General features: G+C 41.3%; 1 protein-coding gene across 2 annotated transcripts in view; it reads right to left on the reverse strand.

The window, feature by feature from the left end:
• fkbp16 (FKBP prolyl isomerase 16) overlaps nucleotides 1-24227 on the reverse strand; it is a 26551-nt gene extending 2324 nt beyond the window's left edge. Inside the window, exons 1-6 of one of the 2 annotated variants that reach the window (XM_030054358.1) lie at nucleotides 23315-24227; nucleotides 22840-23009; nucleotides 22499-22587; nucleotides 4608-4825; nucleotides 1927-2108; nucleotides 420-497 (exon numbers count right to left, since the gene is read on the reverse strand). In XM_030054358.1, the coding sequence (XP_029910218.1) occupies nucleotides 420-497; nucleotides 1927-2108; nucleotides 4608-4825; nucleotides 22499-22587; nucleotides 22840-23009; nucleotides 23315-23759 (1182 nt within the window). In that variant the 5' untranslated portion in view covers nucleotides 23760-24227. The remainder of the gene's footprint in view (nucleotides 1-419; nucleotides 498-1926; nucleotides 2109-4607; nucleotides 4826-22498; nucleotides 22588-22839; nucleotides 23010-23314) is intronic. The other variant, XM_030054359.1, reaches the window with a different exon arrangement.
• Between the last annotated feature and the right edge of the window lie 2869 nt (nucleotides 24228-27096).

Below are 27096 nucleotides of genomic sequence, written 5' to 3' on the forward strand. Positions count from 1 at the left end.
CTGATTATTAGACTGAATGACTGGTAAATATTGAGAATTTTTTTTCAAGGCAGTGCTAGGCCAAGGTTTATTGTTGTAATGGAGCAGAGGCGGTGCCCATGGCTTTGAATCCTGTCACAATTTTCTAACCTTGCTGTGCCTTGATGTGTGCACTACAATAACACACAAGTCATTCATTTTGTCACAAGTATAGGTAAAGACGTTTCAAATTAATTTTAAACAGCAGGATAATACTCCAACAATGCATGGCACCAATACAAGTTCTGGAAGCGCTGATTTTGACTGATAAAAGAGAAGCAAAAGCTCTACCTACTAATGTAAATGACCTTTGCACTGTGTGTGAGGCAGGGATAAAATTCACAGGCAGATTTAGAGGAGAGGTGCTGAGGAGACAGACGCCATCACCCACACAGTCTCACCTTGGTTGCAGGCTCCAGTTTCAAGGCCTTTTTTAGTATCTCCATCGCCTCTTTATACTCACCCTTGTCTGACAGGAGCTGAAAAGGAGATTGCAAAACCCATCAGCATGAGCAACGCTGGAGGACCCATAAATCATAACGCGCAGAGGCCAGATAGCAATAATGTTAGACGATACTTACATCTAGTTCCATACTCAACAAATTCCTTTTCAGAGACTCTCCAAGAAGAAAAAAAAGTCCTTTACTTCAAATTAAAGCTCCGATGGGATGGAATGATTGAGTTGCAACGAGTGTGCATCAGAATTATGGATGAACTGAAGAAATGAGCTTTAAAAAGCAGTCTCCTGTTGGCCCAATATCATCTTTAATGTTTATATTTACCTGATTGTCACATTGGCACTTGAGAGACTTTTTTTTCTAGGTCTGTCACTTCAAGATTCAGGGCTTTATTGTCATATGCAGAAATAAACAGTTAAACAAGTTATCAATGAAGTTCTTAATTTGTTGTGTCTCTATCCTGGTGCTGTCAACATTAATTTATATATCTATAATACACTAAAAATGAAGTTATATGAAGTAAAATAAGACACAAAGAGATGTCAGCCACAGTGCACACCATCTTGAGATCTTAACATGTCCATGTCACTTAACACAACTGCAAAATTAGCAACAGAATAAAACTAACATGGTCTTTTGTGTAAAAAAAAAAAAAAAAAAAAAAAAAAGTCGAGCTGTGAATTAATTAAAACACATTAGCTAATTAATCCCACAATTTGCTGTGACTAATTGTGTTTAATTGCATGGCTATTAAACATGGATGGATACTGTATTTTCACTTCAAACATAAAGTAACTGTATTAGTTATTCTTGGCCCATTTCCTAAATTTTAATGGTTGTGGTTGAGGCTTAATAGCTTTTGTATTTTACATCACACAGCCATAAATGATGTCTTCCCGCTAAAGAAGACTGTATGCCATTAATTTCCACCACCATCAAAAATCCAGTAACCACATTAACATGAAAAACAATATATATCTTAAGATACGCACATCTGAAAAGGCTGAACTTGTTTTGCACCTGCATTTGTATTCTTGCAAAAATGCATCTCGGTGTCAGCTGATAGATGCATTAAAATGTTAAATGCATGTGTTGCATTTAACATTGGGTCCTGGGTATTGATCTCCCATTTTTAATTATTAATGCACGATCATAGGAATGTCTCCATCTGTGTACTTAATCAGCTCATCTTAATCCGTGTTTCACTCTACTTAATTGTATCCTATTTCATCTTATTTTATTTTTTTATTTATACAATATGTATTTTACATTGTTTTATGTCCCTTCTGATGTTTGCTGTTGTCAGTGTTGATATGTAACTTCTTTTATTAAATTATGCTGAAAGCCAAATTTCCCTCAGGGTAACAATAAAGTATGAGCTGGATATTATTACGGGCCTTTAAAAAAACACATTGGTGCATCCCTAATCACAGCAGTGATGTGGGCTCACCTTTCCTGCCCTGAACAGGGCCTTGACGTTATTTGGTTCGAGGATCAGCACATCCCTGCTGGTGTGCAGTGCATCGCCGTACTGCTCCAGTTTGAGCTGAGCAGTGGCCAAGTTGTTTAGACACTTCACCCGGTAGTCCTGCACCTCCTCTTCCTCCACCACCACCCCGGCACTGTCACCATCTACGAGGAAACCAGGGTCTGTGTCAGGGATGTTTCATGTTGAACTTCAGCTGCACCAAACAACTACAAAGAGCATTGCCTGGGTATTTGATGTATCTGGTGGAGCCATGACAACAGCGTGAGCTTATTGTTAAAAATCTTCGAATACAGAGGTGTTGAATTTGATTTGTTACAGTCGGTGTTTGTTGCAGTCAACACCAAAAAATAAGCCCTGATAAATAAAAGTCAGTGAGGATTTGTTTGCATAAGGGAGAACACAGCTGGAAAATAGCTATTGAAGACCTTGTGGGATATAACAGAGGACCACAACACCTTCAAAGAGTAAGTCCCTTTGGATGTCATTACAAGCAGAGTGCATCTGCTGTTGTCTATTCACCTATATATTGTGTAACTGCCCTGGTTCACCAAGTCATGGTAAATAAAACTACAAAGTAATTTTATACATGACCCGAGGCATGATGAGGCGATAACTGCTTAAATATCCCAGGGAGTATATCCTTTTATTACAGATGACCTCTTCAACTTTGTCATTGCTGTGCAGCAAAGCTTTGTTCAAACCCACAGAGCTTTATTTCACATTCTAGTGGACATCCCAAGGTTGGCAAAGATACCAAACATATTCTGCTAAATTATAGAGAAATGTGTATAAAATGATGCACAAGTCATGTAGATATTTTCGATTTGATGTAATGCTGCAGCCACTCAATATATCGTAAGTGTGATGTAGCTTCAGCATTGCAACCAGCAAACACAGACTATACATGTGACATTGTCATAAAATATGGAAAATCACATGTTTTTTGTAACTTTGAAGCTACTTCAGTGGCTCAGTGGGTTAATATATGACACATCTTCAAGTGCTTCACACTGGTAATTACCTATCTTTCAAAATTAATGTAAAATAGCAAGTAAAACCTAAAAGAATGCAATAACCTCTGATTTTTATGCATGTGTATGCACAGTTATGCATGATTACTTATTCCAATAATAAATGGCTACAGGACAGCACACCCTTGCTGGTCTGTAGCACCACCTCATTATACAGTATATTATAGTTGCAATAGTGTAGAATAAAAGTATTTATTGTGTATGTAATATAAGTGCTATAGGGCTACAGTGCAGGATTCATATGGTGCTGTTTTTACTTAATTTGTTTTCTGATTATCTCCTCATACACTAAATATATGATTCTGATGCCAGATCTGCTCCCTTCAGTGCCACAGGGAATTCAACCACGGGTCTATCATCATTGATAGATTATGAAGCAGCCCATGCTCCTCTCTTCACTTGTTCAGTGAAATTTCCCTCTCGGGTCCATCCTGCCTCTTCAGTGATTAAAATGATTAAGGAGGTGGAAATAATATGAAAGTTGATTAGTTCTGATTATCCAAAGAGTTAAGCGAAAACATTTTTTGTGGCACTCATCTCAGATAGATTTGGCTCTGCATCATGATAGCATGATTAGTGCGGCGATACACTAGCGGAGAGCACATGGCTATTATGTCATTCTGAGCTGAAAATGTGCAAATGTTTTCTCTGAGGCGTGCGTGTAACATGTGTTTAGGGTGAGAATGAGAGAGGGTGGCAATACCAAACTGGGGCTGTTTGTGTTTTGTGTTTTCTGTGCGTGTGTATCTGTGTTGTATGTGGTTGTTTGTGGATTGTTTTTGTTTTTCATTCTAACTTTAAACTAAAATATGTAATTTTTCCATTTAAATGTTTTGTGTGTGTGTTTCTTTTTTTATCATCGGGTGTAGAAAACATCCCAAAACTCTGAGAATCTGAAATCCTTTCTATGCAGAGAGAGAAAGGCCTGTCAGCTGATTTGCCCTGAGTCAAATAATCGTTTTGGCTGGAGATTAAAAGCTACCTTCTCACTTTAAGAATGAAGCGATCCAATCAGAACATGAAATCAGTTTTCATCCCTCCCGCCTCCGTTTGACTGACTCTTCAACTGCAGCAGATTTTATATCAGAAGAGCCAAAGGTTAACAAAGGGTGTACAGTTTCTCACATCAACTCTACTACTACAAGCCTCCAAAGTGGAAGTTTTTACCAGGGGAGGCCTACTTCAGTGTTAGCTATGAAAACATTAGTTTGCATATTGTTGCAGCACTGGTAAGACCCGCAGCTGTTTGACGTCCAACAAGCGGGACATTTTCACTCTGCTGGACGTGTGGATGATCTTTTCAGGGCCCAGACACTATTGTTACCCTACATGGTTAACTAAAGCCCACCCAGTCCTGCTGGAATGCGCTACTATGGAAAAGGCAGTCCCAGAAACTCTGTTTTATCACAGTTCCTGACTTTTGTGAACTCTCAAATCTTGGTGGATGATGAAGATAGTATTCAAGAACAATACTGGCTTTATTAACTGGGTTTACCATTCCTAGAAAAAGTAATTTTTCCTGGGAAGGTAATGGCCCCATCATATTATGATAAATTCCTGATATATGACAATGTTCTTGATCAATGAGTTTTGATACTGATGGTGTGTTACCTTCAGTGCGTGTGGTTAGCACATCCAGAGCCATACAATAGGCTCTTACAGCCAAACTGTATTCCTCCCTCTGGAAATGAAAGTTTCCTCGCTCTCGTTTCTGGTTGCCAATGCGGATGCGGTCAGGTATGGGCAGAGTCAGAGGGTCTGGTTTCTCTCTGACGTTCAGGAGCTGGAGCTGGTAGAGTAAAGGTGCCCAGGCTGGAATATCAGGTTCCCTGCCAATCACACAAGAGCACACACACACACACACACACACACACACACACACATATGAACTTATATAGTACAGTAACCACATAACATATTGCAGGACAATGAGGGGAACATGTTTCAGCATTAGTATTGTATTAATAAGAAGGGCAAGGTGTATTGTCAGCTCTCTTAAATTTATTTTTTATTTTTTTTATTTGTTTTAGATTGCTTAAGTCGATTAAACAGATGACAATATAAAGTGATGAATGATACCCAGAAGAAAAGCAATAATACAGCATAGGCTATGACCTTTCTCAGGCTTATGAATGAATGATTGCAGCAACATGATTGTGACTAAGTCAATTTACTGCCATTGCATGTCAGTCTGCCAATATTATTGCGACAGCTTTGGTTGTGTTTTTGAATGTGGTGTGTCATGTTTATACACAGTAGGTATTCCAGCTGCTCTCTCTACAAAGACACACCATGGGATGTCATGCATTCAGCTCTGCAAAAGTTTAGTGCACAGGTGCAGAAGCTTAAAAAAATGAAAGTTATAGACAAAGGTCTGCACACCATGACTTGTATGTAGAATATATTTTAGCGTGCATGTACATTTCTGGCAGAGCCCTCCTTTAGTATGCTGGAACACTATTCATAACACTCTATAAATGAAAGACAAATATTGTATTAAATTTTTAATAATGTTAGTTCCAATTCATATAAGCAAGCAAGAAATTGAAACTTGTATACCTGTGAGCCACCAATGGCTTCAACTTACTCAAGGGTCACTCAGAGGGAAAGTTAATTTGGTTTTCAATCATCTGGCTCCTGTGACCACACAGCACACAATGGTCCATTATCAGTAACTTTGCGATGGCTCTGATTCCAAGGGTGTGTGTATGTGTATGTGTGCGGGTGTGTGCCTGTGTGTGAGGAGGGAGTGGGCAAGACAGAGAGACAGAAAAAAGAAGAAAAAGAATGCCATCCTAGTTTGATTATGTTTGTATCTCGAAAAGCACATTTTGAAGTGTTATTGATTATAATAACACTTCAAGGCAGAAAAATTAAATAAAAAATCTTACATAGACCATGATGCAAGGGAAGCCAATGTGACTGAGGCTGATATAAGTTTCGAGCTTAAACCTTGGGCCTAAAAGCACCTAATCCAAAATAAATTGAATCCCCTCGACTTCAAAGAGGCTCCTGTCAGGTTAATGAGCTCAACAAAGTACAGATCTAAACCCGAGTCATATAGAAGTAAGAAAAGCTGCCATTTAAACTTCCCAGAACCCCACCCAGTGACTTCTCGGTGCAAGGTGATAGTACTGGGAGTTGTGTCACATCATGAATTATTCAAAGTGGTTGTGTCAATGACACAATTTATGTCTGTCTAACAGAATTAGTGTATCCCCAGTAACTGGGAGGCTGTGTCAGCAGGTGGGATCAGATTACCCTTTCACCTCTTCTCCCTGGAGACTACACCCACTGTTACAGGATGCACAAGAGTGTGAAAGCAGCAGCTGAGCTAAGGCTTTGGAAACTCGAGCTGATACCTGCGCTTAGGACTGGAGGAAGTAACAGCAATCAGAGATCTTATCATTCTAGGCCATGAAGAAGCAGACACAGAAGCCAGTCTCAACTATTCGTGACGGCACCATTTAGTTCTGTCCTCGTGTTTTTGCGCACTAAGACAGCTCATGTGGATCAGACTTACTTACCCTAGTTGTGTAATAGGCACGTATATCTATATATAGGCTTGCGCTGGGTAACAGAGTCTTTCTCAAAAGGCCCTTATACTTCTGACCATTAGAGATTGATTTTTCTGTCCTGCATGCCCTGCATTTAGTTTGGGTTTGGAGTATCTGAAACATCAGAAAATAAACTGTACACTCTGTATATATGCAAGCAAGAACACACTGTAGTGATTTGTTATCCTCACATACTTTCTCTACTCTTATCTGGCCATATTTCACAATATTATGAGGCTGCATATTATGTAACAGCGTGCAGCATTCAATAACAGAGTCCTGCTTATACCGTCGTCCTAGCATTTACAGGCTACAGACTTCTCAGCTCACTTTGGCTGAGGGGTTTTCTCCAGATGCATTTCCCGGAGTAAGGGACCTATCACTTTGCCCTTAAGAAGTTTGTCTGGATATTCCAGCGCAGGCAAGCTGACCTGCACCGTCCTGTTGCCTCGACTGAACTTGATTTCCGCATCAGCACAGATGATGTGTAATGAGAAACTTGCATTTGATATCACTGCATCTAGCTCGGAGTCACACTTTAGTGTTCTGGCATTGCACGGATCACAGAAAATATCCCAATTACAGCTCCCTTTCTACTTAATTTGCTCAGGATTCTTCAGGGCAAACTATCTACAATGTCTCTGTCAAGGGCTTATCAAATTCTTCCTCGGTATGTCTTTACAGGTCATTGTTCTATTTTAAATTGGCTCCAAGGAACTGTTTTCTTTGGGAAAGATCATCAGTCAGCAGTGAAAGAAGCAGCCACTTCCTGTTATATCACTCACAGAAAACTATCGACCTGAACTATCAGCCTACCATTAATTATTTCCATAGATACAAGGAACTACATCAGTTGACAAAGTTGACTAAAAAAAAAAAAGTTGGAGGAAGCAGTTTAATAGATTTGTACTTCCATAACGCCACACTATTTACTTAAGCTTACATTTAGCAGGAAATGGGTCATATCAGGGCATTGTACGCCCAAACAGATGTCAGAACAGTCAGTCTGATAGTGTTTGCTTTGTAAATAATTGAAAAGCAGAGCCCCTTACCCATCATGTCATTAGAAATAGATTTTTTCATGCATTGTGGAAGGGCAGATGGAACACTCCCACTTTGCTGGGCATGAGTCACACTGATAGGGACACATTAGAGGAGATGTGATGAGTCATTTTTTATTAATCAATACAGGTGAAGCTGCCCCACTGCTAACAGTCCAACACTTAATGAATCCAAAATCATTCATGTGTTGTCCAACAGAGATAACCAAAGCCACACACATTAACACACACGCTGCAGTGCATACAGCTTTGAAAGAAAGCATCCGTCCTCTTGCAGGATTCAACAGGTGCCCTTTGAAGCATAATATCATTAACCTCAGCAGCCAACGGTTTTTACCTGCACCATGCTCAGTTGCTAAACAATACAACTGCTGCACAGAATGCCAAAATCGGCCCTTTTAATTATCTTCATAGAAACAGAGAGGTGTAATGTGAACAGCTGAGAGTTGAGGTTTCATCACTGTCAGGGGCTCAAAATGAAACAGGCATTTCTTGTGCGCTGTGGAGTGTAATTTGAGAATGCAGTGCACTGACAGATCTATAAGGTTTATGGTGTCAAGCGGGTCACTAGTGATTAGCACCACACCAGAATGCCACTGCGCTTGGCTCAGCCAATGAGCCCCCAGGGCCTTATTAGTGCAGACAGGAAACACAGGCTGGTCAGTTCAGTGCATAAACTCGTGTGCTACCATGACCCGGCCCACGGCCTCCCGGTGAAACCTGAAGCTGCAACTTTAGCCCAGGTTCATGTCCTAAAACTGGGCTGCAGCACTAGCCTCTGCCCCTGTCTGCCTCTCTCTGCCTCTCCTTCTCTCTCTTCATCGCTGACACTCAAAGAGACACACTCACATTAAATATGATCTTTACGTTTTGTTATCAGAAAGAGATAAGCTCGAGCTATGCAGCTTGTATTATTACACAATGTGCATTGCATAATCACTTTATCGTCTCTAATCTGTAAAAAGGTAATGGCCACTAATGAATGTATAGTGTAGTTACCCAATGTACTGGCTACACTGCACACAATCTATAAAATAGGGCCAGGAAAATTAAAGTAGGAGTAGATTGACATAGTGTATCTATTTTCTTAGTTTCAGAATCAGAAGATACGACCCCCTGCGGTGCCATCTGACCTTATACAGAGTTAAGGTAAGTGAGACACATTTTTAAACCATAGCATGGTCTTTCGGGCTGGGACAGACGTTCACATTAGACGAGCATTAGCTGAGGCAGCATGTCTGACAGCAGTGAGAGACAGGGACAGGTTTAGCCGTGCCGGACTTTGCAGAGCTATACATATCCATGCAGAGTAAAGTTTACTGCAGCTTACCCAAGAGAATGATGGGCAATAATTTATTGAAAAGTGTCTTGGTACCAGGGACAATTTTTTCAGGTAAAGTAACAAAATAAGTTGAACTACATGGTGGCAACAACAGATTGTGAGTGTGTCCATGTATTTTCAAATATATTTTTGATGGGAAATGAGTCTTAACAAAGGGATGCATGATGTAGACCAACCTTACCAGCGTAACACAATGATGAGTTAAGTGTTTTTTGTTTGTTTGTTTTTGTTTATTTTGTCACGATAAGCTCCAAGCCTACATAACATGAGACCACTGAAAGTTCATTTGTCTGTTTATCTTATTTTTTTTAATTTTTTATTTATTTATTTTTTTATGATTCTTTAGTTTTTTATTTGTTGGTTTCCCTACTTGTCTATTTATCTTTTTTTATGTATTAATTAATTAATTTATTTATTCATTCATTTATTTTATTTATTTTTTTAAATTATGTATAGGTTTCTTTATATTTTTATTTGTTTGTGTGCCGCTACTTGTGCATTTATCCATTCATTTATTTTTTTATTATTTATTTATTTGTCTATTTATTTGCATTTATTTATACATTTGTATGTTTGTTCAGTTGTTTGTTTGCCTACTTGTCTATTTATTTATTTATTTAGTTTGGTCAATAATAAGAAGAGGAATAATAGTATTCTCATATGAGTTTTGTAACAAATTGCACAATGACGTAATGTAAATGTCACCTACAAACTGCAAAACACACAATAGAACTGAAGTGTCTCAGTTACATTTAGTAACAATGCTGCATGTGTCTGAAACAGGGACTTGTCTTCAGAATATTATCTCATGAAATATGAATCTGCACAAAGCAAATTGAATTAAGAGTATTTCCATTCCTCCGTGCCCGTGTGTTTATATGAATGATCCTCACCGAAGATAGGAACAGTTGTATTCTCTCTCCCTCTCGTGTCATGGGCAGCGTGCATCCATTACTGATGAATCTGACTCATGCATAGCAGCAAAGCAAACTTCCTCATTAACGTTTATGATCCTGTGGCTGACTCACCGTGTTATCTGCCGTACGGACCCCACACCACAGTGAAAGGGAAAACTACGTCAGAGGGGGAAAACACCGGTCACTCGGACGTCATGCTCTCCATTTTAAATTATGGAAAGGCCAGTCGTATGCCTCACTGTGGTTGCTATGGTGATAACCTTCCATAGTACGCTGATATAATGAAGATGAATGGGATGTTCACAGTGTCCACTAATACCAAACACGAGGATTTGTGAGGCTGTTTATTTATTTATGTGTTTTTTTATTTTATTTTATTTTATTTTGATGAAAACACATCAGTTGCTGTCACGGCTTAGTGTTGTCTTGTTTCTGTTTTGCCAGACTTCTGGATGGACACAGGACCAATACAACCACACAAAGGAGCTTATAGCTCTAATCCTGGCATTGGTGAAACGTCACAGCTGTTTTTTCTCCCCTCCTGGCATACGAGTTAATTTGCTGAAAAACAACCCCCTGCTACTGCCTGAGATCTAGGAACTAACGGTGTATAAGGTCTTTCAGCTGTACTGTTTACCACGCTACTGCCTCAGCGTGTGTTTTCTTCCTGTGCTATTTGTTTTTATTTCCTCCTCCAGCGATGAGCCAATGAAACTGTGAGGAGAGGGATCAAGGCAAGCTACTGCCTATGTCCTGGCCATTGAGCTCCACAAAAGTCCCCATATAATCTAGAGCAGACTTCCTTAGCCTGTTAAAATGGACCCAATCTCAGCCTCGGGGCTATCGGCAGGGCTGCAGTAGCTTTTGGCAGGGATCTGTAGCTGCCTGACCACTTCAGTGGGACAAGTGAGGATCATTTGGATTAACAAATAAATTATTCAAGTACAAAGACGAGAAGATACCATAATGAGTTGTTTATGGTAGCTAGGAGGAGGTCAGTTTACCTAATTTGGGGCTATTTTGAGATATGAGGTGCTAGTGGATAAAGCAACGGTGCTATAGTTTCTACAAAAAGTTGGTGTGGTCTTTTAGCTTGTCATTGTGTCTCTTAAAACATCACTGGTTTCCCCTTACTGCAGATGCTGACAGTGAATGAATGAGTGAAGTTCAAAGCTTGAGAACAAAACAGTTGCTTTACCCTGGAACATGTTTGGGGATGCCCAGGGATATTAAAAAAGAAAAGAAATAGAAAAGTATTTGAACATTCACCCAGTATCACTGGTACGGTCAAATGGCAACATAATGCTACCACAACTTTCAGATGCAAAATTCTGAATTATTTGACATTTATAAGCAAAGATCAGTTTTTGTGGCTACATGGATGTTAGTAATTCCTCAACATGAAATCTTTAGAAGATGTTAAAAGCTTTTTTGGCGATGAGAGCATATCTGTCTAACATTAAACAATATAATATCAGAAGCAGTCATTAATGTCAGCCACACTGTTGGAGGCATCTTATCCCAGGATTGACTCTAAACTCATTATCAATCAATCTAAACAAGTAGAAGTCTCTGATGTCTTCACGCTGCAGTCGAGTGGCAATTTCTCGTTCAGCCTCAGGGACTGAGGTTTTGTTGCAATCGTTTCCTTTGAAGGGTCCCGGTAAAACTACAGTTAAACAACAATGGCAGCTCAGTTCTTTCACTTTGAGCTGATGTTATTCCTACTGGTCACACAAGGTGAATCCTGACAGTTTTGGCTCTCACTTTTGAACTTCAAAGCTCTCTATGGTAATAGTTGCGAAGCTCTTTGAAAGATGAAAGTCCTTGCCCTCCATTACTGTTTTAGACCACATACATGTCTGCTTCAGATTGAATCCCAGAGTCTACTGTTTTCTGTTTACATGAGCAACATTCAGATAAAAGATTTTTTTTTCTTCAGGAAAACAGGGAAGCGAGCAAAAATGATCAGACATTTCGACTAATGAAGCAAACAAATCAATATTCAACAGGCTTGCTCTGCACCTCCCTCTAACACGCCATGGTTATAAGTTTGTGAGCATTGTGTTTCTGACCACAAGCTGCTCAGTGCTTTATGTATGACATTCTGCGAGGAGAATAAATGTCATAAAAATAGATATTGATCAAAAATTAATTTCCTTTCAAAATCCGAGGAGTCACAGATACATGTGCTGAAACTAGATAACTACCACAAAGAAAATGTCACCATTTCTAGAATATCATTTTGCAAATTGGGCATGCAAGGAGCGGTCAGCAGTTATCACAAACCCTCCAGTATCTCTGACTGATTAATAATGAAGATGCAACTTAAAAGTAACACTTGTTGCTAATGTGAGCCGGCACTGCTGCACCTTGCCTTATGTCTTTATTTCTATAACATTTTTGAAAATCATCTCACAAGCACATACATGTTGTATTTATGACATTTTTTATAGTTGCACAAGGTATCACAAGTACCTATTTTATGAATCTTGTTAACAGGGGAACATCAGACAGGGAAATACTCTCATTCTCCTATCATTATCATTCATCCTCATTTTCCTGTTAAATTATTATTTCTATTTCTCAATTTGCACTGTGAACCAGCTTTGTTTTAGCCACAAGTTCTACCTCCCTCTCCAGACTGTCTATCAATAGCAGCACTCTCACCTGGTTAATTAGTCAGGTTGTCATGGTGGACTGTCCTACAACTATGAGCTGAATGTAGCAAATGCAGCAGGGCCATTAGCACGGACTTTCACGGTCTCTCTTTCACTTTCATGAGGAGCTATGACACCTGGGGCACCACTCATGACTCATACACGCACATATTTTAAGGAAAAGGGCTTGACTTCTCTTGACCACAGCCAGTGGCAGTGGCACAGGGTCACTCTCTGCCGATAGCTTCAGTAGCAGCCACAGGCAGTTTGTCCATTTATGTGGAATTTGTGGCTTTTTTTACTGACGACAGGAAACATGTGGAACCCTGATGTGCTGTTGATCACCCTGTCTTTTGCAATATGTGAACTTACTTTTAACGTCTTCAGCCATCTGAAATAACATTACAAATCATTACTGCAATGCAGCCAACACCACTGTTTTACAAAACAATGGAGAATGTATCACTTAAAGGGAGTGGCTCAGTTAATCCCTAAAGCTCAAACACATCTGATGGTTTGGATTTGGTCTTTGAAGCATTGCAGGTAAATGTCTGAGTGGAATGTTTTGAACATCTATCTTGTGTGTGTGTGTGTGTGTGTGTGTGTGTGTGTGTGTGCGTGTGTGCATGTGAGCACGACTGTGATGGACTGCTGCAGACAACTGATGACGAGGCACTGACGTCTCACTGATGAGTCACACTCCACGTCCCCATTGCACCCCCTCACCCCACCCCCACCCCCACCCGGCCACCTCACACATCTCGCAGCACCGAACCGCCATACGCACAGACAGTGCATACGCTATGTACCAAACTCTGTCTATTGTGTGGACATGATATGATACATTTAGCTTGTTAACTTGCAAATACACTCCTGAACTAAAATTATCATACCCTACAGTATACATGTTGTGTATGTACTGTATGTGTGTGTGTGTGCGATAAAGGTAAGTGACCATGAATGCAGCATGTTTGTTGCTCTCACTGCTTAAAACAGCTGTCCCCTTCACTATCCCATCTGCTTCCAACGGCGCTGGAGTTACAAATGAACAAAATGCATATGAAAGAGGTGTGTTCATGAGTTGCCCAGCAACTATGTGCCTGTTATCACTAGACAGTCTGTCTGAGCTTGGATTAAGGGAAAGGAGCACTCATCGGTGCGTTGACGGGTCTGTCTGAAATACTAAGAGCATAATAAGAAGTGACCTCCGTGAGCCACAAATTAGAGTGGTACTGGGCAGCCCCAAAACTGCACAGATCCCAGAAACAGTGTGTGTGTGTACGGAGTGACAGAGGGGATTGGAACCAGCTATGAATACAAAGCCACAGGTACCACTGAAACAAAAAATTATAATTTGAACTAACAGTATTTTCACGTGCACTAAAGTAGAATATTAAAGGGCACAACACGTTCGGACAGATATTTGTATAGCGATCATAATTCCTATCTGGATACTTAACCCGTGCAAATAAATTGGCTTCCATTTACTTGTCATTAGTCAAATGGGTCCTGAACATATAATGGATGGTACCAGTGCTCTTACATTTTAATTAGTAAATTATATATCTCAGACAGGCACAACCCACCCATTATTTAAAGGAGAGTGGTCCTGGCACATGCTTAGCTGTAAATAAGAGAACATTACATTACTTCAGACTTGAAACTGGAGCCTTGTTTGGCCCTCTATTCTTTGTCCAGCTCTGGTAATCTCTCTCTCTCTCTCTCTCTCTCTCTCTCTCTCTCTCTCTCTCTCTCTCTCTCTCTCCCTCCCTCCCTCCCTCCCTCTCTCTTATTGGCTGTGTATTGTGCACAGCAGGCGTGGAGGATGTAAAAAGACAGGCTTAGATAGGAAAGGTGCTGGTAGGGTTGCTAGATTAGAGCTGGAGTGCCACCTCACGTGTTTTTCTCCCATGTGTCCTGCTTGCATGTCATGCTCTGAAAATCACTCTGTCTCTATATCACCGTCATACAACAACAGCATAGCCGGTGGCACAGTGGACAGGCAGTGCTATTGCTGAAGTATTTGCAAGTGTCTCTTTTCTCCTCTGTTTGTTCTAACGTGTTTTGATAACAGGGGTAACATATGAGAGCTACATATGAGAGGTGAGGGTGAGGTAGGGGGTAGAGGAGGATATCCAGATGAAAACCTTTTTGATCTGGATCTCATCAAGATAAAATATAATCCTCTTTGCGGAACAATATTTATTTTTATAGTGTAAAACAGTGTAAAGGGAAATCTTTGTCCGCATTATTGAAAACAAGCAACTAGTCTAACATGGGATGATGAAATAATGTGACATATCGTAGACACACAGAAAATGACCTCTCCACTAATACAAACAAGCTCAAACAACAAAAAGAACAAAGACGCTTGATAAGCCAGAAAAAGTCACTAAATCAAAGATCGTCTAAGCTAAACCAGATCCATATTAGTCGATGCACGGCCTAATGTGGAGCAGAGGCTGTAAATGATGGAACAATAAATAAGTGAAAACAGAAACTGGACATGTGCCGAAGCTGTGTGGACGAGACTGACAAAGCTCTCACTAGTCTGGTGGCAGTACAAAGCCAGCTTTAGTCCAGCAAGACTTATCGGATCTAAAAATATGCTGCCTACCTAAAATTCAATAACAGCACATGGGGAGATTTCAGTTGAGGAGATTTGCTGTCCCACTACATACCATCTAAATACTGAATTTCCAAAAAACATAAAAGCAGAAGTAGATATATCTGGGGGGGCAGTGCTGTGTTACAGCCAAGGCCATGTTGATGAGAGAGATAAGCCTGCTAGCCAACAGTAAGGGAAAAAGGTAAACATCCAGTGAGATTAGATGAGGCACATGCACAGTTCAAACACTGGTCTGAGTGGCAAAATACTGCTGTGACATCAGGGCAACCTGCACTACAAAATCTCCATCTTGACAAGTCATTAAGTCTCACATTCAGTCTTAAGATCTTCTTTTTGTTGAAACAAATGAAAATGTCTTTGATAAAAAAAAATAAATAAATAAAAAAAATCACACTTGTTTCCATAATTTTCTTGAATAAAGGGTCATTTTCTTGATACAAATGGGCTGACGTGACTTATTCTGTCTTGTTTCAACATCTATACACTTCACAGGGAAAGTCCTGAAACAAGTGAAACTGGACTGGAGACAAGTGTGATTGTCTCATCCCACTGGCAGATGTTTTTGGCTTGTTTTAAGAACAAGACTAGGCAAGCCCAGTTGAAGCCTAGACCGCCACCGCAGCCTGAATCACTGAAAGTGAACAAATTTCTACGATGACAATTCACTTTGCTGCGTGTTCATGTATGCGTCCACCAGCCCAAAACCTACAAGATCAAGGACAGGGCAGGGAAGTGAAGTATGGGCAGTCACTGCATGTGATCCAGTTGCAGGAACCCAGCTCCCTGGAATATAGCCATTCCATGGTGTAGTTATCCTAAATAGCCAAAGTACAAATTAACAATGATTGTTCAAGATGGTAAACTATGATACTGTCCTGGTAAAGACTGCCGCTGAATAAGCTGTAAATTCTGTCGAGCAAATGCATCCCTGCACATCTGTACATACCAGCAAATACCAATGCAATAACAAAGTCCCTTTCACAGATGCACCGCAACCCTGAACTTATCTAGACATTACCCAGAGGAGCTGTGAGAATGCAAATGTGCGAATCAGTTGGACCTGACATTAAATGGACTTTACCATGCCAGTTTCAATCATGTGGCTGGCGCAAAAGCAGAAGAAACACATGAAGGTGGAGAGGAAGGTTCATTTGCACAAAGAAAGAAAATGTCTAACTGGAGAGACGGTGAGATTCGGGAACTTCTGTCAGCAGGAGCCCACAGCAAAATTATCAGACAAATTCAAGGAAGAGACTCGGTTGTGCTCGATGTGCTGTAAACAAAACAGTTATTTCCATGGCGTACTTTTTGCACCATGTCCTGCCTCCTGCACGCTCTACCGAGGTGTTAACCCTTGCCTAAACCAAACGGAGTATGTCCAGTATGTGAGAACACATCTGACAAGGGCAATCTCCTGTTGGGTGCTACATGTGTGAAAGGACCTAATTCACATGAAGAAAATGATTGAAATGAAATTACAACTTAACTCTTGTGTATCCAGTTAGCTAGCCACATATATTTTCCTCTAACTCTACCTGGATTTTTTATGCATGTGTGTTCCAGCAATCAGTGTCAGTCATGGACGGATTGATTGAGTTAGGGACGTTAGGGACAAAAACAAAATTTTAAGACTAAACGACTAAAATAGGAATATGAGGCTAAATCATTTGTTCAGATGAATATATTTTGCGGTGTGACATTACTTTTCTCAGGTAAAACAAAAGACTCACTGTTATGCTCCAATTTCATTCATAAATTTCTGTTTGGTCCCTGGTCAACACATTGGAGCGACTGAGCAGTGTGGCAGAGGCTGCAGCAACAGAGGAGCACACACACGCTGATTGAGTTAGCCTGATCTTATCTTGAGTGTGTTACAGCTGTCTGTGCTTGCTGGCATGCTCCTGGAGCGTGAGGACTGGGTGTGGTTTCTAGTTAGCCTGCTGTGACAATGCCAGAAAGGCTACAAACACAACCCTAAACCTAAAACTTGTTTAAGTCACGTGACTTTACAGCCAGGAATTCAGTTTCAAGTTGGCTCACAGCTGCGGCTGGAGTCCTGCATGGATGACTAACAGTGGAACAAAAAAAAAAAAAAAAAAAACATGCTCTCCACACAGGTATCAGCTCTTATTCTTTTCTATTACTCCTGACAGGCCTTGCTATTTCTGTATGAGGAAAAGCACCTATTTGGAGAAGAAAGGTTTAGCTTCATCATTTTTTCCACAGAGCTGTGTCTGAAAGGTCAGCTTATTCATTTGACCCAGGTGGTTCAACGCAGTGAGTCACAGTATCTTGGGTTTTAGGGAGGATCTCCACCTAAGATTTTGAGTGGTCAGCTTGCTTGTATACCCTAGAAACAAAGGGAGGGGGGGGGGGGGGGGGGGGGGGGGGGGGGGGGGGGGGGGGGGGTTGTGTGCATAAATGGGATAGACAGAAGGTCAATCATGCAATGAATGATATAATGAACCTATGTGTGTTCTTGCAAATATTACATGCAGCAAAAAAGCAGAACTACAAGTTCTTGGCTGTATCATGTTACAGCTGGTGATAAGAACTGGATTACTATGCAAAAAGAGGAAGAACACAGCACACACACATGAACACACACACACAGAAACAAAACAACACCAACTGAGGTCTTATGCCTCTGATTTGATACCCTGATCCTTCTTGGTAATTACCACCAAATAACTTTTCTTTTGTCACTGTTTTTCACAGGAGTCACGAGGCCTGTAAGTTATTATAAGGAGCCATTATATGTCATTGCTAATGTCACATTTGTCTGAGATGGCAACATGCCAAAGCACCGTCACTCATCATCAGACATTGTCCAATTCATCACATCTTGGGCCTGACAGTCTCTCACGTTGCCAGTGTAATCTGAAGATCTATTGGTTTGCATGCCTTTCTCTTCGCAGAATGTCACTGTTACCGTATTCAGCTGCATTCCCTGCTGGATATGGGTGTGTCCTGGCGGCTGTGGGGGGAAAAGGCCTCCACACTTGCCAGCGTCTTTGAACAGTGTCAACAAAGATTCCCCTTGAGCACATTCCCCAGAGCATAGCCTCATTGGTCATTGCACATTAGCTGTTAGTTCTGGGTAAACATCAGACATTACTCACTGTTTTAATGTTGTGTCAATGCACTCTGGATGGCTGACAGAACAGGAATATGCAGCAAACCCACATGATGGAACTAAACCGCACGGGCTACCAACAGATGTCCAACCTATAGTGCATTCTCATGAACTGGAGCTGACCTGTCACTTCACTCAGCTGAAGGTGTGCTCTTGCTCAACCCTGCCACTATTGCTACACCTCTGAGGTCGGTGTAATCAAGGCTGGAATACCCATCAGGCCCTGCTCCCCTGGGGACGACATGAGGTAGATTCTCCACCCAGTAAAAAGTGTTTGGTTATGTTCACTCAAAAACCAACAATGACAGCCATCTGTTCTGTGGCTGCAGTATCTCTGCTTGTGTTTCACAGGTGATTACCTATTTGTATGCTGTGGCACCACCCTGATCATGGAGTGTACGGTTCCACCATGATGGCAATACTAGAAAAAACGACTTTAGATCGACACTATCCATTTGGACTTTGAATAAACTACTTATTAGTTAATATTAAACTATTTTAACATAACCTAGTGGTCTAATTAACTCCCTCAAATAACACAGGGCTCTGCCAAATAACAAAACAAAACAAAACAAAGAATGATCAGTGCAATAACATCCCATCCAGGGTATAATCTCCTGGTTTTATTTGCTTAAAAGCAAGCAAATATGATCTTACTTCACTTTACACCCTGCCAGTTTGACTGAATAAGATCTTTTTATGTTGCTTAGTTGTTTCTTATCTCCTGTCTGTATTTCCTGTTTGGCAAGCTTACTTTGATTCTATGCTGCTGCCAGTGACCCTTCATGTTGTTGACTTTGGAGCTGTGAAGGGCTGATGGGGCAGACTCCCCATGACCCCCAGTGTTTTTATGAGTGCTGAAATTGGGCCTATCCAGAGATCCACAGATGTTGGTTTCCATTGATCTCTAATAATGACATGCTGACTGAGGGCATTCGGTCTGTGTCTCCATGAAAAGCCGTGTCTTTAACTGTGTCTCAGTGGGGAATGTCTTTTTGACGCATGCTTCTGCTGACGGTCACGGTGAGCATGATGGAATCTTTCGTCACATCCCATCGCTTCCAGGTCTTGCAGGACAAATGTCAGTGCTCCTTACAGTCAATTTAATCCCACCCATCTCACCAGTCTGGCGGTTGTTATCAAGAACGTAAATTGTGGTTTCCCCAGACTTTTTTTTTTCAGGGGTTTCATTAGCCATGTATTCATCTCATTCAGGAAATTCAGCTCCACTGAGAAGTCTAGCTAGCTCAGCCAGACCGTCACCGACACGTCACGCTGCAGATCTTTCTAGTGCTGTGCTGAATCATACTGTCTGTCTGACCAGCTTTGCACACTGTTCTGACAAATAACTGTGAAGTGCTCTTAGTGATGCTGTTTGCAACAGGCGACTGACAGAGTTCAATCAATGCATCCGCCAGAGAAAAGGGAGAGACTAATGAGATTTTCCCTCCTTGTCTCTCAGTCATCTCACAGCACAGACACACTGTGACTGTCAAATCTACTTTGAAAAGACTATCTCTCCCTGCTTCAGATATCTATTTGTGTCAGCTCCTTTGCCAAAATGTTTCTTTTCATGAAATATGATTTTAATATTCTGCATACAGAATATTTAGTTGGCATACTTGTCTAGGGTGAAACACAATAAATGAGCAACTATAGGATTCAGTGTCTTGCATAAGGAAACTTCAATAGAACCCTTTCCCACAGATTATGGGATGGTCACTAGGCCACCCGCTGCCCATCCTTGGGAGAATTTCATAAAATTTGAACATGACTTAAGGTTTACTATGCAAAATGATTGAAGTGAGGATTGTTTCGAGTCAACAATCCAATTCTGTGCTTTTTCCATGTTTTTTTGTCATTTGAGTCTAAAGGGTGCTCATTGTAAGTCTGACAATAGGAACAATGTTGAGTAAACCATCAAATTTCATGCTTATTCAACTTTCTTTTGTCCCATTGAATATAAAAGGTCCTCACTTAAATCGATCTCAGCGATTTTGCATAGTGGACCTTTAAAGGGATGATAAACCCATGAAATGTGGATTTTCTCATTATGTATTATGTTTGAGATTTGCAAGTCCCTAATAGTCAGAAAGTGTAATTAAACGCTGCGTTTTCTACAGAAACACATTCCAGCAGGACTGGGTAGGTTTTAGTGCCCTCAACAATATGTAAACTAATGTTTTCATAGCTAACATTGATGTCAGGCTCACACGCTTGAAAATGACACTGTAAAGGCTTGTAGTATTACAGCTGATGTGGGAAAAGTCCATGTCTGAAGTCATGGCTGGCTAAAGCTCTGTATTAGATTGATTTTACCTTACCATCCCTTTAAATAAACAATTTCTCAATTTCACACCAACGTTGACTTTGGCAACAAACAACCATGGTACGCCACTAGTCTTTAAAGAGCTGGCATGATTCTCTGATTGCCTACCTTAGGGGCAAAGCTAAATTTGACTGCACAGCACACAGCCCTAATCACTTGCATCAAAACAATCATTAACTAACCTCCTGCTGCCTCCCTGTTTCTCAGACTCCCTCCACACACAGACTAGACTCACCACAACACCACAGACACACTTTCCTCACACCTCTCAACCATGTCCCATTGTCACCTCGACAGAGTTCCTACAAACCTGGACCTCACACACACTCAGCAAGCAACAGTGACCAGGACCAAGCAGCACACACATCACATAGATCCTGGCAAGCAAACATGTGACCACATAGATGCAGATGTATGGCACGTGTGCAAACTAGACTGAAGCTTGTGGAGCCTCAGACACCACATACATGCCTGCAGGTGTCAAGCATGAAAATTATGCTTTAGAGTGTACCCATGAGTGTATAAGTTAAATGACAGAACATGCAGTTCAAACACTGCATTCAATAAAATGCCATCATAAGTATCTGTCCCGTGCGTCCTGTATATACATAAATAGATTATCATGCTCAGCAGTTGGTGCCTCTGTTGCATTTACATTTTGCATGTGCGCTCTGTATCTTGACAAGCAATATTCAGACAGGCAGCCCAGCACATTCAGATTCTGCAAAACTGATTCAAATCATAAATTAAAAATGGCATTTTTCCACACTGAAGGCTCGCACCACCATGATATTTCTTCGTGTGTGCAAGGTTGTGCATTTCGCTTCCCTACAGGTCCTTTAATCATTAATACTATGTCAAGTGAAGCTGACTCCGTGTATCTTGTTATATCATTGAGCAGCACTAAAATCTACAGTAGAACTTCTTATTCTAGCGCTGCATCAAGTTTTGCTTTTGAAACAGCCAAGGCCTGAATACACAGCAAATTCTTCAGCGTTCATTACAGTTGATTTTTTCAGTCATAGTTATTTGGAGATGACAAGTGTTGATTGGAGAGCTGTTTGTCCACTCCTATGGCTGATATGGCTCTGGGGCAAGTGCTCACCACTATTATGAGCGTTAAATTATCTCTGATGGGTGTGGACTCATATAAGTGTTGATTATTACAGTCTCTGTGCCAAATTAACTCTGACAATTTGAAAATATGAAAATGCTTGTGATGTATGGCTGCCTTATAGCTGTAACAATTACAGAAAATCATTTGCCAGAGGAAATAATATAACTGGCTTGCAAATGCACTGCAAGACACTGCATGCATTAGCTGTCAACTAAATAGACTTTTATTCAAATGTTCATTACAATCTGAAAATCTCTGGTGCACATAAGTCCCGTCAGTTATCACAGAACATGATATGATAAGCATTTTTACAGGGTTTTCATCAGTCACACTTCAGTGTTGTCTTTGTTTATACTGGCACTTTAATTGTTCAGGGTCATAAAACTAAGCCACTGGCTGTAATATGAGTGGAGTCCTCCCACAGGTTAGGAGGTGTTGGCCTCTGACTGCCTCTGAATGGTGTTAGGAGGAAGCCATCTGCTCCTGTTTATGGTTCATTAGCCTTGCTACGGAGGACAGCCAGACTGCCCCCACAGCAACAGGTACAAAAGGCCTGGGCTCTGATAGATGTCACTTCTTCAAATCAGGCTGAGCATTGACCAAATCTGAATTTCTGTTTCAACTTGCTCTTCACTCCCAAACTAGCAAAAGAAGGTCACAAAACAACAATACGGGAAATAATTACTAGTCAGAGATGTGGATTTTCTGGTTCTAATGGCATGGTGTACTGGAAGATAATTGCCAAAACACTTACCTTCCCAGAAGTCCATAGGCATACTGTGAATCTGCCAGCAGTAACGTGATCTCGTCTTTTTGCATGGATATGGCACACTCCTCCAGGGCCTACATGTGTCAACAGCAGTGTGTTATTTTGACCAATCAGCACGCATTATTTATTGGCAGCCTTTTACAGAATTACTGCAAATGCATTTTGGCATATCTTAGCATTGTGTAATTTGCTTTCCTTAACTTTGCATAGCACAGACATTTAGCTTGTGTTGTCTCTGCTTTGCTCACTGATGAAGTGTGAAAAGATGCAATAGTTCTGTATTAGTAAAAACTGCACTGTAAGAAAGACTGACAGCTTAAAAGCACCTGGGTTACATCTCCCTCTCCAATAACAAAGACAAGCTTGCAGTCCTTCTCCACCACAGTGCGGTCCTCCAGGACACCCTGCATTTTGACAGTGACCTCCTGGCCCCAGGTGGGGTTGGGGGTTTGCGGGGTCGCGGGCTCCAGCACTTTCTTCCTAAGCAGCCGGTCATCTGGGTGGGGAAGGGAGAGAAGGTCATGTAGGGGGAAGGGAGCTAATCTCCTACACTAGTTGTTGGTAAACAAATGCTCAGAAACAGCTGCTGTACATTGTTGTCACTGATCTTGATCTCAGTCACATTTTGTTAGCATAATTTGCCTTAGTTTTGTTTTGTGGCCGATTTTAGTGCAAAATTTAATCTAATATAAAGTTATGGAAGTTTGTTTTCAAAATGTCTTCCAGTCTTAAGTACAAATTATATAGCCGTGTATGAGGTGCACTATTATGTACTGTGCACTGAAATATCTTCAAGCCTACCTGTGATGTCCTCCCAATCGTCAGCCACAAACAGCTCCTCAAAAGCAGAGGAAGTCCACTCTTCTACTGCGTAATCTGGAAAGAGACTCTCCCCTGTGCTGTCCCTCTCCTGCACAGATTCTGCTGCCGACGGGTCTTGAAATCGGACTGTCTTCCAGCTGTTTGTTTTCTTAAGTTTCTTGCTATCATCACATTCTGTATCTCCATTTTCTCCCTCACAGGGGTCAGCTGAGCTCTTGATCACAGTGCTGTCACTCTCTCTTCCACAGCTCTCTGGTTCGCCCTCTTCTGCCCCAAGTAGCTCCTCGTCTTCCTGCCCAGGCCCATGGGACAGCTCTGTTGGACTGTCCTCATCAAGAACCGCAGAGATGGCCTCCCTTACCTCAGGCTCTGCAGGCTCCAGCTCAAGATCGCTGTTCTCTTCACAACACAGCTGTGTCTCCATCTTACTGCAGGGAGTGAGAGACCATCTGGGGAAGCCTCCAAAAGAGATGATCCTCCTTGTCCAGGTTCTGTTCCACCTAGGTGTGGGCTGGTTGTCCTGTTGTGGATGATGTTTTGCCACCTATGCTCATTTACAACAAAAAAGTATCTCCATCCATTAGAGACACGGTGTAATATTTACAAAAATAGACCATGCCCATCAAATTTAATTAAATCCAATTCAGAATGCATCCCTAAATCCTATCCTATCACCTGCAGTTTGCTGAAGAGTTTTGCCCTGTCTGCAGCTGCAGAGTTTATGCAATCCTGTCTCACTCTCACTTGCTCTCTCTCCTGCCTGTGTCCTCAGTTCACATAGTCCAGAGATGAGGGAGCGACAAGAAATGATCAATATAAAGAAATTGTGCAGCGCAACGAAGCACTCTCAGTCAGCAGGCTTGTATGGTGGTAATCTGTAGGATTAGAAGAGGAAAACCTAATCTGCCAGAACGTCTGTAAGCTTCTTAATGACTTCATCGCGCTGCCCCATAATGCAGTTTCCATGAATGCAGTCCACCAATAAGATCTCAGGGGCTGCAGTCTCTAACTTAATTTGCTTTAAATTACACTAGAGGACCGTTATTTTCACTTTCTAGGATGTAAAGTGTTCGAGGAGGGACGCAGAGCAACCGTGATAATCTGCTGAGCTGACACCAGATTGTATATACTGTTTACAGTGTATAATTGCTTGAGCTGGTTTGGCAAACGCAAGTTCGACAAATAATTCAGAGTGCTTTTTAATATATTCTTTGTCCACATAATTTAAAATAATGGTCTGTTTTGCTCATGTGTTTACATAGACAAAAATATAACAAAAAACCTTTTAAACCTACATTAAAGCTAAAGCTATTTTAAAAATGAAAATGTCATTATCTACTATTCGTCATGTCAGATGAAATACTGGTAAAGTTTGTATGTCAACACAACATGCAGCAGGTTAGCTGCCATAGCTCCATCACTGCCTCTTCTGAAACAGCTGAATGACAGATCAATGTAGACTTTACAGTTCCAAATAAGGCAATAACTGACCATAAAATTCCTCCAAATAGCATAATACAAATGTTCTTAAGTCAAATGATTGTACTCTGGGTCCAGAAGTCCAACATTCACCCCTTTATCACCTAGATTTTCCATACTCACAGATGTTTGATCACCTTACGACTAGTGGATGAGTCTTGCTGCCTTCACGTTCTCCTCATCAGCTTGAAGTTGTGACTATTGTGAATTCAAGTCATCATGCATCCAAATACTTTTTATCCAGCAATAACAAAATGGACCCTGAAACAAAAGTAGTTTTTGATGTCTGTTTTAGAAACCAAGTGCAAACGAGGAGCTTCTTTGAGCTGCGAGTAGCATGAAGAGAAGAGATCTGTAATTGGTATTTTTACAAGGCTACTTGTAAAAGTTAATAGAAAGTGAGACCGTCACATCCTGGCAGTTTGGATATCCTGTAAAACTCAGCTTTCTTGTTTTTATTCACCACTTCATTGTGTTGTTCAAGTGCACATCCTGACAGCATTTGAAGGCAGCATCTCTTTGCATCTGTAATGATGGCTTGTGAGCTGTAGAAGAAATACAGAAAATTTGGGAGGTAATGAGGTAAATATTGGACATTTGGACCAAAAGTGCAAATGCTTCACTTCAGAATACTTGGATTATGCTGACTGGAGTCATTTTTTCCTTTTTTAGAACTCTAAGGAAAGGTCTCCATTCACTCCAGCTGATTTGCAAAATGCTGAAGTGAAGCTGTACCAGGCTGTGTTATATTCAGTATGTGTACATGCAACTTATTAATTGGGTTATTCCCCACGTACAGCAGTTATCCAATTTCAGAAACGCCATGTAAACAAGAAATCCAGTTTCCATAATTGGGTTAAGGGATTAAGAGAAACCTGGTTAACAAGGCTAGATTTCTGCTAGAGGACCCCGATGATGGAGCAATATACACTACTCACAAAAAGTTAGGGATATTTGGGTTTCGGGTGAAATTTATGGAAAATGGAAAAAGTTCACGCTACAGTGATATTATATCATGAAAGTAGGGCATTTAAGTAGAAGCATACACTGGTGATTTCCTCATCTCAAACAATTTATTGAAACAAAAGCCAACAACAGTGGTGGGTATACCACAACAAAAAATGTCAATGTCTCAATAACTTGTCATGTGCCCTTGAGCATCAATTACAGCTTGACAACGACGTCTCATGCTGTTCACAAGTCGACTTATTGTCTGCTGAGGCATGGCATCCCACTCTTCTTGAAGGGCGGCCCTCAGGTCATTGAGGTTCCGGGGTACAGAGCTCCAAGCCTCTACACGGCGATTCAGCTGATCCCATAGGTTTTCTATGGGATTCAGGTCTGAAGCAAGTGCAGGCCACTCCATTTGAGGTACCCCAGTCTCCAGCAGCCGTTCCCTAATGATGCGACCTGAAGATGAAATTAGGCCTGTGTTGGTCATGCAGGGGCACAATGACTGGATTAATGATGTTATTCAGGTAGTATGGGCTTGTCACTGTACCATTCACAAAGTGTAGGGCAGTTCTGTACTGACTAGACACACCTGCCCACACAGTAACACCACCACCACCAAAGGCTCGTCTGGTGACAACAGTGGCTGATGCATAGCGCTCTCCTTGACGTCTCCAACATCGTTGGCGGCCATCATTTCTGCTCAACATGAATTGGCTTTCATCAGAGAACAGCACTGAGGCCCACTGGTCCCTCGTCCAGCGTAAATGCTGCCTGGCCCATGCAAGACGATGACACCTGTGCCTGGTGGTGTGGTCAGGTACCCTTGCAGGTCATCTAGCACGCAGACTATGCTGATGTAAATGGTTTCGAATGGTCTGACGTGACACTTGGGTGCCTCTCACCTCCCTTAAACGTGCCTGGAGTTGAATGGCATTCATCATCCGGTTCCGCAGGGCACTGTTCACAATGAAGCGGTCATCAGTGTGGGATGTGGCCAAAGGACGTCCACTTCTATGCCTTTCTGTGACTCTTCCAGTCTCTCTGTATCTCTGTTGCAACCTACTGATGACACTCTGTGACACTCTAAGCTCAGTGGCCACTTCCGTCTGAGAACATCCTGTTTGAAGCCTCGCAATGGCGAGGTGCTGCTGATCAATTGTTAGGTGTCGTCTTGGTCTCATGATGTCAAAATGTGAACAGCATGATGAGGAGGACTGTTTAAATACCAATTCTAATTGAACCAGGAAATTTATTGGTCGATTCATAGATCAAACACCTGTTGTGAATTTTGCCGTTAAACTCCTTGTTAGAGAACATCAACTTGTGCA

Source organism: Myripristis murdjan, chromosome 6, assembly GCF_902150065.1.
Source record: "Myripristis murdjan chromosome 6, fMyrMur1.1, whole genome shotgun sequence".
Classification (NCBI taxonomy): Eukaryota; Metazoa; Chordata; class Actinopteri; order Holocentriformes; family Holocentridae; genus Myripristis; species Myripristis murdjan.